General features: G+C 39.7%; 1 protein-coding gene and 1 long non-coding RNA gene across 23 annotated transcripts in view; one reads left to right on the top strand and one right to left on the bottom strand.

Annotated features, from left to right (window-relative positions):
• Nucleotides 1-15,827, top strand: part of LOC149318086 (uncharacterized) — a 141,147-nt gene that overhangs the window by 47,499 nt on the left and 77,821 nt on the right. The window lies entirely within an intron of this gene.
• Nucleotides 1-15,827, bottom strand: part of LEKR1 (leucine, glutamate and lysine rich 1) — a 98,815-nt gene that overhangs the window by 12,730 nt on the left and 70,258 nt on the right. For all 5 annotated transcript variants that reach the window (XM_089508981.1, XM_089508982.1, XM_089508978.1 and 2 more), the window contains 2 exons: nt 14,382-14,585; nt 8,018-8,111 (listed from right to left, as the gene is read on the bottom strand). In XM_089508981.1, the coding sequence (XP_089365107.1) occupies nt 8,018-8,111; nt 14,382-14,585 (298 nt within the window). The remainder of the gene's footprint in view (nt 1-8,017; nt 8,112-14,381; nt 14,586-15,827) is intronic.

Genomic DNA, 15,827 nt, shown 5'->3' on the forward strand with positions numbered 1-15,827 from the left:
AGTTCCCACTGGTGCCGGTTTTTGCACACCTAGATTGGAGTTTTCCACATCTGATCCAAGGCAAATCCCCCTCAGCGTGGGTTTTCCAAAAGCGGGGTTTTTCCAGTTTCTTTTTGGAAAACTCAGTTCTTTCTGGGTGCCAGTCATGATCAGGTCAAGTTCAGGGGGAGGGCTAAAGGTCAGAGAGTGGGCAGTGGGCGGAACATGCCTCCCCTCTCACACCGGACACTTTGCAAGCGGCCTTTTTTTTTTTTTGTCAGTTTGACAAATTATGAGAATGCTTCCAGACCAGTGGATTGCTCAATGGGGTGTTTCTATTGCATCTCTCTCCTGGCATCAGTAAAGAAGAAGCCATGACACCTCCCCCCCCCCCCCCCCGGTCTCCATTTAAACTAATGGGAGGCTTTCCCCAGCAGGAGAGGTTCCACTCTGGACTGGGCTTCTGTTTGACTCAATGCCTCTTTCGCCCCCTGCATTTTAACACAAGCCCCTTTTTTCCTTCCTTCCACAATATGTCCAAAGGGAGGCTCCGGGGGAGGGACTCAGCATTAAAGAAATGGATGGGGAATAAAACTGTTGCGAAGCGAAGCAAAGGGGGATTCTTCTCAACTGCAGCCGCCCGGGCACCTGCCTCAGACACCAGCCGGACACCAGCTGTCTAGAGCCATCTGCCTCTGAGGGAAGGAAGGAGGGAAGTAAGAGCACAGGGAGCCCGTGCCCTCCTGCTGCTGCTCTTTCTCCTGGGCAAAGGGGCAGCCGAGAAGGGACCACGCAGCAGCAGCAGCAGCAGCAGCCATGGCCGGTGGCCTTCCCCCCTTTGCCATCGTCTTGGTCCTCCTCTGCAGCCTGTGCCTTCCTCCCCCCTCCTCCTCCTTCCCCAGGGGCTCCCCAATCCTGTGCACCCTCATAGAAATGGCAGGTTGACAGGATATGCGAACATTGCTGCTAGGTTTTTTTAAAAAATGGAAGGGGGAAGCCCCCATGCTGTTGGCGAATGGCTGTATTACACATCACCATTGACGCCAGTGGAAGTAAATTTGACTGACAACAAGGAGGCTCCATCTTGAAGCGTTACTTCTGCAAATGTGAACATCGGCGGGGTAAACTGCACCGGGGGAGCTTCGATCGGGGCAAAGTAGTGGGAACTTTTTTCCAAAGAGATTTGGTACTGGCTTACCGAATCCGACCCGGATCTACCCAGGACAAATGCACCAGTGAGAATGGGGCTTGTGTTACTGGGTACATAGGCACATGTTCTTTAAAGCAAGGGTGGAGCCATTGGTAATTTCCTTCACCATATTTTGTATAGTCATTTGTCAAGGCTATCCAAATTGCTTACCATTCCTATGTCTTGTGGAAAGGAAAAATGTAAAGCTTCATTTAGTTCAATCTTAAAACATAAGAATAAAATACTTCCCACCTTTTCTTCCTGTTAAGAAAACATTGAGAGTTTTGAATTTTTCACATCTTGGAACATTTCTGCAAAAATTCCATGCACGCAGTACAAAAAACTACTGTGTTTGGTGCAGATTTTTTTCTTAGCAGATAAACACATACACACGAACAACAAATAAAAAGTAGGAAAGCAGTAGTCTTTTTTATGGCTGTTAACAATGTTTTTGATAAGAAGTGTTAAGATACCCTTTTTCAGTGGCAAATAAATTTGTGAGGTTTTTTTTTACATCCCTCATGGTAGGGTGTTGGTTGAGAGGATTCAGTAAATTCATAAAAGTTCCTTGATGGAGTGGAGATATACTGTAATAACCAAAGGTGAGACGCTGGAGTGTGTAGGAACTTTTTCTGGAAAACTTATGCACAGTTGATGGATTTGCCTCCTGCTATAGGTTCACCTACAAGTGAGAAACAACTTGAAGGCACACAACAACAACAGCAACATGGAAATGTCTATATGATTCCATTTCTATATGTATAAATAAAATTGATCTTAGAAATATGCTCAGAATCTCCAGTAGTGATGCTGTCATGACAGGATTTTAGGGCAAAAGTCCAGAACAATTCCTCAGAATATGCTGAAGTGCTTCAGGTACAGCAGGGATGGTTTACCCTATTTGTAGTAAGTAAAATAAAATATATTACTATCTAAACCAGTGGTTCCCAACTGTGGAAGTTCCTTGCATTGTTGGGGAGTTGGGGGGCTGAAAGCTAAGAATATTTGTAGAACTTTCTAACTGGCTGTGAACCACTTCTCTAAAGGCGCACACACATTTGACCCAGCAAGTCTATTAAATCCAATCTAAAATTATCCAAGCGTACCACTGGTCTCTCTCTAATCCAACAGAATCTAAATCACAATTTTAACTCTGGAAGTTCTTTACTATTCAAGTAAATGGGAGCCTGTGCAAAACAATACAGGTTGAGTATGCCTTGTGTGAAAGACCATTTCGGATTTTGGATGTTTTCGGATTTTGGAATATTTGCATATACATAATGAGATATCTTGGAGATGAAACTAAAGGGTAAACGTGACATTCATGGGTGGCTGAGATAGTGACACCTTTGCACCCATTCATTTGTGTTTCTTATACATCTTATACACATAGCTTGAAGGGAATTGCAAACAATATTTTTAATTATTTTGTACATGAAACAAAGGTTTGCACACACTCAACCATTAGAATGCAAAGGTGTCACTATCTCAGCCACCCATGAAAAAGGTTTTGAATTTTGGAGCATTTTGGATTTTCAGATAAAGGATACTCAACCTGTATTTGCAAAACATTTACAGAAAACTTTGATCTAAGAAGTTTAACATGGCATATATTTGGAAGGTTAACTGCTAGTTTTACTGTAGCCCATATTTTTATTTTAACTAATTGGAAATGTGCACACCTTGGCACATTCACAAGCTCTCATAATAATCTCATAAATATTTTTAACAAATGTAAACATCTTTTTCAGACATTATAACAAACAGCTCTCTGTTCTTGAAAAAGTAAGCAAGCCACAGCAATGCTACTCTGATATTCTACACTAGCCAACATTTTGTGAAATAGCTGTACTGAAAGTGAATCTATATCAGATATTCCTAGATACTTTGTATCATTAAGCTGGTCTAAAAACATAGAGGTGTATGTGTGTGTGTATAAACTTTTTTATACAGTACTAACATATACTACATGTACTAAAGATCTATGTGATACATTATTCAGCTGTAAGTATCCAATTTGTAAAAAGATGAACTCAAGGAAGGGATGGTTTCTTTAGATTATTTATTGTTGCATGCTTTCAAGTCATTTCTGACTTACGGCAGTCTTAAGGCAAACCTATCATGGGTTTTTTTTTTGGCACAATTTGTTCAGAGGAAGTTTGCTATTGCCCTTCTCTGAGGCTGAGAGTGTGACTTGCTCAAGGTCATCCAGTGGGTTTCCATGGCCAAGCAAGGATCTGAAGCTTAGTCTCTCAGGATCCTAGTTCAATGAACCATTACACCATGCTGGATCTTCTGCATGTGCCTGTAAAGACTATATAGAAATGTACAAGCAAACAGATGAAGCATCTTGTGGTACACATTTTGTTAGGTTAAATGTCTCATCCAGAAAGTTTGCTTTTCTCATAGCCTGTGTCCATCCACTAAAGCTAAATGGTTAGAAGTTCACTAAAAGTTTTTAATGACTGCTAGGCATGATGGCTATATATTGTTACCAGTAATGTAGCTGGATATTTCTCATTTAGCTGCTGCAGTGCTATTGTTCTTCTTTCCTGCTTGTGGGCTTGTAGGCATTTGGTTAACCACTATAGAAACAGAATACTGTTTTTTTATTTTTTATTTTTCCCGATCCAGCCAGCATGACTGTCTTTATCTTCCTATGCAGCCCCACCAGACTGTGGTCAACTATGATGATAAATTGTTTAAGGCATTAGCAGAGGAGTCAGAAGCATAAAGCTTCTAGATTACACTTTTTAGCCTGTAAAAATGTCTGAGCAACAACTATTTGTATAGATGCTTCCTCTAGGGGTGTGGTGTTTTTCTTTTTACCTGAGCAGCATATCCATCTAAGTAAAAAATGTACATCTTTGCTCCATAATAGACAAGTGTCTATTATGTCCTGAGCATACAGGTCAGGAATCGGCTTTAAATATTCTCAAAACAGGATCAACAGAAGATTAAAATAAATGTTGCTGCCAGTATTGGCATAGTTGGAAATGACTACAGAATGAAAACGTTTCCCTTTTAACCAACACCTGAAATCAGGGTAACTAATAACCACAATAATGAGCATCCTGAAAGATATTTCTCAATTATCTTATTCAAGTTGCATAGCAACAATTGATTTATATTCTTTCTAGAACATTTTATAACCCAATGCATTAAATGCCAAAATACCACTTTCAGCAACTTAATGCTGACACAGACTTCCTCTCCATTTAACATGGATCAAAAGGTTTTTTTTTTCTTTTTAAAAAGAGAACACATTATGCCTATGTAATGGCACAGTGACCCAAGAAAAAGGCAGAAACATCTTTTTGGTCTGATGAGAGCATTTTCAGAACACTTGACATTCAGCACATTTTAATAGCTGTTAGCAAATATGTAACTGCTGTCTCTTATTTGTATTAGTTCATTGCCCATTTTAAATGCCAAGCTGCACAACAGATTGTGATTGTGCAAACAGATTGACCTCATGCTAAAATTATATCCGGTATGTGAGAAAATAAGCTTGATATATTTATTAATTAATATTTAATAAATATTTAAATATTTAATAAATATTTATTAATAAAAAACCTAAAATCATGTTGAGCTTGTATATTTTGTCCAAACTCTTTGTAGAAAGGTATGAACATCTGAAAACCAGGTGTTCAAATCTTTAGGTTTAATGATAAAGCATTCTGACATTTAAGTAAGGTAAAGACTGCAGATGCCTCATTCCAGGCACCTGCAAAAAAGTTAGAGAACATCAATCTGATATTCATATAATCTGATGTTTGTCTCTTAAAGAAATGCAGCTTCAACGAATGATACACATATGTACCACAGATAGATTCACATCACTGAAATACAAAGGGTTTAATGGAATCAGTTAAAAAATTCAGTTGGAAGCTAATTCATGAATAATGGAACTGATGCATCTGTGAATAGCTCAAAGAAGTTTTTAAAAATAATTCTATCAAGTGTCTGATAGAGTTCCCCTCTTGTTTCTTGTAAAAGAGGTAGGCCTTGTGGAAAGTGAACACACCAAACGTAGCCCAGTGCTCACAGCTTGGAAGCTAGTTACGACTATTAAAAGACATAAAGGATTACAGTAGCAGCTCTTGAGACTCATTGGATGCTACTGGATGCCTTTGTGCCTTTTTTATGGTAAAACAGACCAGTGCAGCCATCTGTTTAAACAGTTACAACTATTTACAAGTAGTTCCAACATCCTGTTACAATGAGTTACAAGCAATTTTGGGGTAATGAGGCTGTAAGCAAGAAACAGTGAACTTATTTAAGTGGAATAACCACTAACAACTACTACTTACATCTGAAAGTTACTTTTTAAGGGTATTTTTGTGACATTTGGACAGGAATTTTTCAAGTTCATGCGATTCTCTGTCTTTTCCTCTCTCAAAAAAGCAACGAACAGAAAAGTAATGTAGAACAGGATGCCAAGTAATCTAATAATTACTTTCTAAACTTGATGGTGAGTAATGGCAATGGGTACTGTAAAACACTAGTATGTAACAGGGACAGAATACTTTGGTCTTTCCTTCTTTATGTTCTGAAAGTAAAAAAGCAGACTTTTTAAGGCAAGACTTTACCTGAGAAAGGGCAAATCCAACCAGGCTATATAATTCCTGTAGTTGCAAATGCTTCAGCAACTTTATCACAGGGTGGAATATCACACTATTTTATATTAAATCAGTATGTCTATTAACATTACTTCTCAGAAAAATTTGCTTTTCTGGCCTCTAGTTCATACATTTTGTGTTATCGGTTCTCATAAAATGGAAGAGGTTAGGGGCTTCAGATGGCAGGACACCCAAACAGGAGAGGGCAGTGGCAACCTTCCCCAGCAGAAAGAGAGAGAATGTGAGGAAGAAGAAAAGACGCAGAGAGATGCTTATTTGTCAATTATTTCAATTTCTCTGAGGCTTTATGAAGCACAGCCCAAAATATGTTCACTCAGAAGTTAGCCCCACTGACTTCTATGGAAATTACATTCTTTTGCACTTGTAAAGGGTGTGACATTTCAGGTTCGGTCCATAAAGAATGAGTGTCTTGAGACACCTCTTTATATAATTCCCCAGGGAGTGCACATACTGACCCAGTAATCTCTGCAAACCTGCCATGCTGCCATCTCAAAATCATCATTCCCACTTACCTCTTGATTTGCTTCCTGCATCAATTCCTGAAACCGGTTCAGCAAACAGCGTGGTTCTCACTATGTTTGTGCCGGTTTCAAGAATCGGTGCAAGAAGTGACAGCTGTGGCTTCCCCGCCATGTCTACCTCGTTCTTCCTGGCCATACCCGGGACGAAGGAGACTCCGGGGCAGAAAGAGAGAGGCAGGCCGGGAGGATGGAGGGCTGAGGATGGGGCATGGAGGTATGGCCAGGAAAGCAGCTGCCAATGGGAACCAAGGCAGATTTGAATCCGATTCGATTCCGCTTGGTTCCCACTGGGGCTGAATCGATTTATTTCCAAATAAATTGATTCAGCCCAAAAAACACCCCATTTTACCAGTGTCTTTTTGACGTGGGTTAAATGGGTAAAAACCATGGCCCCCCCTTTCCGAATCGCTTCAGGGATTCGAATTAAGTGGGAACCATCATGGTTTACACTGGATTGAGATCCAGTTTAAAATGTAGTGGGAACAACCGAGTTAGAAGAGATCTCAAGAACCATCCAGTCCAACCCTCTGCCATGCAGGAATTACACAATCAAAGCATTCCCAACACATGGCCATCCAACCTGTTTAAAAATCACTAAAGAAGGAGATTCCACCACTCTTTGAGGGACTGTGATCCATTGTTGAACAGCTCTTACTATCAGCTGGGCTTTCTTAATGAGGCAGAATATCACAACATGGGAGGGGGAACAGAAGGATTGAAAAGCAAAATATCCCCTCTGAAGATATTGAAGTTAAAACAACAACAAAAAGTAGTGTTTGAAAGAGCTAATAAAATGTGTTGTTGATGGTTGTTGATCACTGGAGTGATAACTGACCATTATTGAAAGTTTCTTGAGTCATGTGAACTGCAAATGTAAAGGCAGGATCAACAGAAATAGATACAGTCAGCCTGCCCTATATGCGCGCTTCTCATACGCAGACTTGAAGTCACGTGGATGGGAAGCCCAATTAAGTTGAATGGTGTGCAAACTGCGCTGCACACGAGAGTGCGCCCCATACATCTAAATGGGGCTTGAGCATGCGCGAATTCACTTTACGCACGGCGGGATCTGGAACAGATCCCTCACATAAAGCAAGGATCCACTGTACCATGAATTTAATTCTATTTGGATCGTCTATGAGGATGCAGAAAATCAGCATTCAAATCTTGGGTTTTGGACCAAATCAGGCTATATTTATCACATGATACATTTATACTTTCTCAGAAATCCACTAAAAATGCAGATTCAAACATGCAGAAGTTGACACCTAGCCAGAGATTACAATATCTCAGTTAAACAGAAAACAAATAAAGACACGTTTGATGGAGGAAGATGAGTCTCATTTAGCTTACAGGATCTTGAGAAGTTACAGGCTTTGATTATGAGGATTCAAAGAGTAGTGCAAGTTTGATAGCCTTGCTTTTATGATTTTCTTCCAAGTTGTCATACGATGGTCTGAGAGTTCTATGGAGCCATGTGCCAGAATAACATTTAAAAACTAATTAATAAAAATACATACCGTAATATTCCATGGAAAATAATTTTACCTTTGGATAAAGAATGCTAAAGCACAGTAGTTCAGAAGCTATCAGGAAACTGAAACAGGATGCATTTTCCTGACAACAGACTGAAGTTACAGAAAAGACATAAGCATGGTGATGACTTGAAATCCCAATATTACCTTTTCCTGCCAGCTCTTTTCATTCTGCACCTTCTGCCTCAGTGTTTCCTGCAGCTGTTCTGTTCTGCTCTGATGGGAAATCAACACAGATGCCCTAAACACAACAAAGTCCATGAATGAGATATTATATACAAAGAGGACATGGGAGGAAAAAAGCTCTAGATTACAAGATTTCTCTTCCAGATTACCATTCAGCCACAATACATACAGACTCCTTTTAATTCATTTTGCTTGCTGCCAGTGCCACTGGATCAGTAATCCGGTTAGGGGGGGAGCATTTCTGTACTAATATAACTTAAAATACTAAAATGGCTGGCCTAAATTTTGTTGTATACCACTGAATATATAATATTTCAAATATATGGCTTTCTCGATACACTGGCATGAAATATTCCTATGAACATAAATGAACATGATTTGCAGTGCATGTCACAGGAAAAATAGTAATACAGTATTAAAGGGGGGGGGGGGGTGTTAAACATAGCTTTATGCCACATGAGCAAAATTCCAAGAGACAGTTAGACAATATGTTTATTTATGATAATCCAGGGGCCCAGTAGGGGTGTTATCCAACCCTGTTTTAGCATTAGAAGCAATAACCAGTACTGAATGTATTACATCAATTAAATTAGATGCCTACATGAGAACTAATATACACGATCCATCGTATTGTATGATGGCCATCAATTAGCACATATAGAGTGGACATGTAAATGCTCTTGTATTTGCAGGAACTCAGATTCTGTCACTGTTATGATTTGTTGTGAAAGTCAATATTATGCAGTTGTGACAGTTGTGAGCAGTAAGGTTTTTCTGATCAACATCACCTCTACCACGAATTTACAAAGTTGCTTCAGTCAAAGCACTATTTCTCCATCTCTGTTTTCCTTCACTCACAATTTAGGAACAAACACACTGAATGGCCCTAAAGGATGGTTATAAGGAATTTTGAGATGCTTGATATAGTCCAAAACTAGAGATGGAAATATTCAAATTATGTGTTCTTCTTGTGTTCAGGAGCAATTACATGAGCAAAAATTATTTTCAAGATTACAATCCCCACCCCAATTTAGGTAATGCTGAAATACAAAATGCTCAGTAAATTATTGTCTGGGGAAAAATCAACCCAGTTAATGCTTAAATTCATTGAGGACAGCTCATGTAAAGTTTTCTTGGGGGAGGTACTGAAATTCTACAACAGTTCAGATAGAGCTTTAAAAAAAGAAAGAAAGAGACATATTAGAGAACTGACTGGAAATATATTTTCTGAGAAATTTTAGCCCATCTCTAAATTCAGGTTAGTCACTTTTGGAAAAAAGATGCTGAGCCAGACATTGGTCTGACTCAACACAGCACTTCTTATGTTCTAATGCAATTTAGATGTCAAGATGTAGACTGATTAATGGCATGTCAAGGTCAATTCTGTTTGTCAGTCTGCTGATTTAATTGTTCACCATTGGCTCAAATAGCAATGTATACAGGAGTGTTCATTCTGGATTATGGAGACTATGTCTACAGACCCTCTTGTCTAGTCATTCTGGCCCCAAGAATGACCATGGTATTCCCAGCATTATGGATGCAGAAGATTTTAACAACACTCATTTCTATAACCCTAGATCAGTCATGAGGACAGAAAAGAGATATACTGTACAACCAACAAAAATCTTGTTACATGGCTATCATGTCCAGAAATCATAACCTATATTAAATTACAACTTAAAATTCTATCCACTTTAGCAAGCAGCATCAGTGCTTGGGCAAGCCACATCCTGGCGGGTGAAGTCTAGGAGCTAAAGTACCAAAGTCCAGTGAAGTCTCTGCACTGACTGAGCCACATCATTCAGTCCTGATTTCAATGTCCTTATAGTTCTTGTTTTTTTACCTATAAAGCCCTATATGGCTAAAGGTCAGACCCACAACAAAACTATAGATGCCGGCCATGAAAGCCTTCAACTTCACCTTTTAAGGAAGATCAAAGAAGAAAGTGCAAAGGCATGCTTAATGTTGAACATAAAGAAAACTAAAATAATGACCATCGAAGACTTTCACAAGTTCAACCTAGACAAAGAAATAGAAACAGTAAAAGAATTCCCATACCTGAGATCAAACACTGATAGAAATGGGGACTGCAGTCAGGAAATCAGAAGAAGATTAAGAATGGGGAGGGTTGCTGTGAAAGAACTAGAAAGGAATCTAAAATGCAAAGACATACAACTCAGTACAAAAGTTAGAATCATACAAGCCATTGTATTCCCTATTACCATGTATGGATGTAAGATCTGGACAGCTAAGAAAGATGATAGGGAGAAAATCAATTCACTCGAGATGTGGTGCTGGAGAAGAGTGCTGAGGATCCCATGGACAGTGAAAAGGACAACCAAATGGGTCTTAGAGCAGATTATGCCAGAAACCTCCCTGGAAGCCAAGATGGCCAAACTGAGGCAGTCATAGTTTGGACATACCATGAGAAGGAAGGAAAGGTGGAGGGAAGTAGGAAGAGAGGAAGGCCACATGCCAGATGGATGGACAAGGAGGTCACGGGTATGGGGTTGCAGGACTTAAGTAGAGCAGTGGAGAACAGGGATGTCTCATCCATAGGGTTGTCATGAGTCGAGATTGACTTGAAGGCAATTAACAACAACAAAAAGATCTACCTCAGCCTCAGAGGAAGGCAAAGGCAAGTCCCAAATCACAACAATTACTTATTTAAATTTTAAGCTACTTTCTTCTATGTGATTTGCAATTTTATCAACCAGGCCTAAAGAAGCCTGATGTAAAGAAATTGAGCAAATGCAGGTTCTCCTTGACAGAAGAACCTGTATGTAGTTCCAGGCTTTAATTGCAGACTATTCATTCAGACCATGGCTGGTCACCATCTGTCAAAGTTTCACTTGTAATTTAACTTGTACATACTAATATTTTTAATGACCTACATGGAGCTAATTTATATTGAGATGCCTAATAAATGAGCTTCTTGACTCTCACTGAGTGGTGTGGATCAAAGGGGCTACCTTTCCTGAAGCTATCCAACAAGAACCAGACTGCAACCATTTTGGTAAGTTAAAAAAAAATCAAGATTAACATGTGGAGTCCAGTGCTTCTTGGACCTCTTGTCTACCACTAGACAGCTGAAAGTTAAAATGTGTTGAGATTTGTGGGTTTTCTAAGTCAAAACAGTGAAGCAAATATGTTTGTGTATATGATTAGGACTCTGACTCTGATGGAATAAGCCATCTTTTCCCAAGCACCAGTTCCCTAATTTAAATTCCACATACCTGAAAGCTTTTCTTTGCCCCACAGGCAAAACCTATAGATAACTATATATTTCTTCCTGGGGGTCAAATGCAGGTTTATTTTATTTTAATGGCATCCTGTCTTTCTTCCCAGGTAGTATCTTACAGCAAAGTATCTTACAGCATATTAGAATGTCTAATTAAAGCACAATACATTATAAATATATAATTATACATTAATTTAAATCAATCATTAAATAATTTAAAAACATAATCTTGATAAATACATTAAATCATTAAAAATTCAGCATGTCCATTTAAGTCCTGTTTGCTATTGAGGGTCTGCCTAATGAAAAGACCTTTGACTATCAGCGGAAAGAGAAGCAGGCCTAATCCCCACAATTTAGATTGTGGAAAGGAGCCAGGGAAAGGATTAACCTCCTCTTCCCAACACTGCAACTCCATTCTGATCCTCCCTGCTGCTAAAAAGTTGAAGATGTAATCACGTTTGCTGGCAGTTCATCTTTATCTAAATCCCAACCCTTCTAATGTAACCCACATTGTGAATCCCCTTGGAGCAGACAAGTAGTAGTACTGCTAGTCCTGAGTTTAATAAATTGGCAACATTCTTCCACTTGTTCACAATTAAATAACTTTACAAACTAAAAGAGTGAGTGAACTAAAGAACCTGGGGCAGAGCTCTCATTGTTTTTCATTGTCAGTGGATGCAAAATTAATTCTGCTTTAATAAGTGCCATGTATTACCATAACAAGTTGCAGAACTGCCATGCCACACAATTTAGGTGAATGTGGTCCACTTCAAAGGTTAACAGTTTTCTTCTAAACAAGGTTGTGAAAGAATATGTGGCCACATTCATGTGGAAAGCTCTTCTACCAGTTAATAGTAACTTCATAGATTAAGGGAGCCTGAATCCTATTGATAGTCCTATCTAGAGTAGACCAATGGCAATACAGACCCAGACCCCTTCATGGATACCAACATTTGTGAATACTCAAGTCCCATTGTCCAAGGGGAAGAGGGAGGGAGGGAGGGAGGGAGGACATGTCCTATTGTCCCCAATGGCGCCATTGGGGACAATGGAACATGTCCTCCCTCCCTCCCTCCCTAGATTTAGCTTTTACTTGGGGGCCGGGAGGGGGCCTCCTGGGAAACTGTGTTACTGGACCCAAGAGGGCCAAGGGTGGGGTGTTGGTGGGGCCTTGCTGCCTGGCTAAGCCCAAAATGAGGGGCCCGGACTGCCCCCTCAGATTGAAGGAAGGCCCCCTCCCAGCCCCCGAGGCAAAGCTAAACCTAGGGGGAAGAAGGAGATAAGGGAGGGAGGGAGGGCATTGTCCCTAATGGCGCAGCTGCGTGCATGTGCTGCCACTGTGGACGGCGTGGGCTTGCCATCCGCGAATGATCGAAACCGCAAATGGCAAGCCCGCAGATACCGAGGGACGACTGTATTAATGTATTGTTCAGGGACAAGCCAACATTTATGTAAATCCTATTGATTCAGTGAGTCTACTCTAGCTGGGCCTAACAACAGGATTCATGCACAAGAGTTCTGTAATTTTCTAAATATACAGTATTGTAAAATTTTATTCAGGAAAACCCTGGCAGCACAAGAGTTAAATTCTCCACTGAGTTTCTCAGAAGAAAAAAAAAAGGACTGAAATGAAATGAAAGATCTCTACAGTGAGGTTAGCTTGTCCACATGGCAGCTTCCACGTGAGGACAGAATTCCCACTTGCATAACAACTTCCACTCACTGTCAAGTCAGAAACAGTTTTGCATGTACAGCGTTACATTTATATACCTAACCCAATATTGCAGCTTTGGAGGCCCTGACTTAAAAACATTGCTTAAAAACAAACAAACACAAAACTAAAATTTTGTAATAATTCTGTACAAATTAGATATTCCTTGAATGTGTTTAGTGATTATTGGCAGTCTGTTTTAAGTAAACTGAAAATACCTGCTGTATAAGTGACTCCAATGAGCATACTGGATTCAGTTGTGACTTTTGCCTCTGAATAAATCTTGCCAAGAAAACTTGATAGGTTCGCCTTAGGACCACCAAAAGTCAGAAATGACTTGAAGGCACACAAGAACAACAGCAATTGAAAATGCCACTTACCGCAAAGAGTCAGCAAACGTCTCTCATAGGATAGCATGTTTAGAAAAATATGTAGGATACAATGTCACATGCTGCAATATTTTTTTTCAGTTAAAAAAGAGATGAAGTTGATTGTGACAGATACACAATTCTCAAAACTGAAACAGATATAATTATGAAAGTCTTGAACTCAGCTGAAATCTCTTGTAAAGCCTTGAATGCACATCAGCAATATAGGAAGTGCTACTGACCCATCCTTTAAGCCATCAGTACTCTTCAGTGAGATCTGGAGAGCAGTAAATGATACTGCTACTGAGTAGCAATTACGATTGTGAAGTCCCCATTTCTTTACTAGAAGTGATTCTAGGAGATAGGAAGAAAATATATGCCTCTCTCCTTTCTGAGGGATAGACATGAATCTTCCTTCCCCACAGATTGCTTTTAAATCTTGGGCAGTAGTATTTGTTGGCTTCTGCCCCACCTTACCACTCACTGCAGTGAGCTGTTGTAAAGGCTACCAGAAAAATGTATATCAAGCACTTTGAACATTTTACATGCTATATCAAGCTCAAATAAATGAGCTACTACCCCCAGTCCAGAGAAAATTGATCACGCTTATGTTCCACTACAAACAAATGAGACGTGTTACTTGTAACTATCCTCTACCATTGAATTTAAGGAGACAAATAAGATTAACTTTCTCTGGACAGGGATCATAATTTCTGTTATAGACATTATGTACTTAAAGACATACTAAGGAATAAGCCCTGCTGAGTTCAGCGTGACTCTTCCTGGGTAAAAATTCTTAGGAGTGCACTAAAAATACTGTTTTCTTCGTTAAAATGTCATCTTTTCCCTCTGCCTAGGAATATACTGTGCTCTGTAATGATTTATTTTGGGTGTGGAGAACTGCAAAGAGTCAACTTGTAGTTCAACGACATTCTCAAAAAGAGAATCTAGGCAGAACATCCTGTCCTGTAACGCCATGCATGACAAGTCATTTCTGATTACCTTTCTTGCTTAAGCATTACCACTTCTTCCTCTCGCTGCCTGAGAAGATTCTTAATTGTTTCCAGTTCACTTTCCAAATGGCTGGTTCGTTTCTTAAGGTCTTCCTCTTTCTGCTCTTTCTCAATCATTTCTTCCTGTAAACGGCAGCATGCTTGTTGGCAGGCAAGCAAAGATTGTTCTCGTTCTGTCAGAGCATGATTAAACCTAAAAGCAAAAATGACCACACTTCCTAACGGCAACATTAAGTATGTATCTATAAACACTTATCATTACATGCACTTTACGGTAAATCTAAGTATTATGAAAAGTATTTAAGTGAAACCAGTGTTCTATGAAAGGTGACAGGAGTGTGACTTGAAAACAACATCATCATCAATAATAAGAATAATACTATACAGTAGGCCCTTATTATACACTGACTTTTTATACACGGATTCAAGCATCCACGGTTTGAAAATGTTCCAAAAAAGTATAAATTTCAAATATCAAACCTTGATTTTCCATTTTTTTTATAATGGGCACCATTTTGCTATGTCATTATATTTAATGGGACTTGAACATACACGGGAGATCTTGGAACCAAATCCCAGCGTATAACAAGGGTCCCCTGTACTTTTTAAAAATGTCACTACAACTGGAAAAAAAATACACCTGATTGTTAACAGACTCAGTGTGTAAAAACGACAGAAATAAGGGAGAAGAAATGCAACATAAACAGGAAAATGGAAGAACAAATGAAGTGGGTTTTTTTTAAAAATGGAAAAACCATCCCTATGGAAAAACAGGGTATGCATGTGATAAAGGAATAAAGAAACCAAAATAACAAACGCAAGAAGGAAAAAACCAAAAAAGGTGGAAAATGATTGTGCAAAATCATTATTTAAATTACGGGTTCCCAATTTTGTGTGCCCAGATGTTGTTGGTATTTCAAGCCCCACCATGACCAATAGTCAGACATTCTGTGAATTGTCCAAAAACATCCAGATACCTAAATTTGGGAACCACTGGTTTAAAAAGAAAGATCTGATTCTCTATGGCAGGATACAGACCACCCAAAAAGGGTGGTCTGCTGCCGCAATTTCCGCTGGCAGGAAGCCTCAGCTGCCAAATGGCGAGGCTTCCTGGAGGCGAAAAAAGAACCCGCAAAAAGCGGGTTCTTTTTGTGTCATGTTTGTGACACCCAAGTACGCAAATGGCGCACTCAGTACGTCACAAGTGCAATGCGGCATGCAGACGCTATGCGTCCATCACACCAAAATGGCAGCACCCATGTGTACAGGGCGCCGCCATTTTGATGCCCCCGTCACGTGTTAGGGTAAGGCGAATATGGACGGTGAGTCCTCGGCCAACCCCTACCATGTGACGAGGGCGCTGTATCTGCCGGTCTGTACAGCGCCTATGTTTCAGAACAAAATCTGAGCAATGTTGCCAATTTCTGGGAAGATT

The sequence above is a fragment of the Sceloporus occidentalis genome, unplaced genomic scaffold (assembly GCF_023333645.1).
Source record: "Sceloporus occidentalis isolate IW3139 unplaced genomic scaffold, rSceOcc1.0.p SCAF_2, whole genome shotgun sequence".
Lineage (NCBI taxonomy): Eukaryota > Metazoa > Chordata > Lepidosauria > Squamata > Phrynosomatidae > Sceloporus > Sceloporus occidentalis.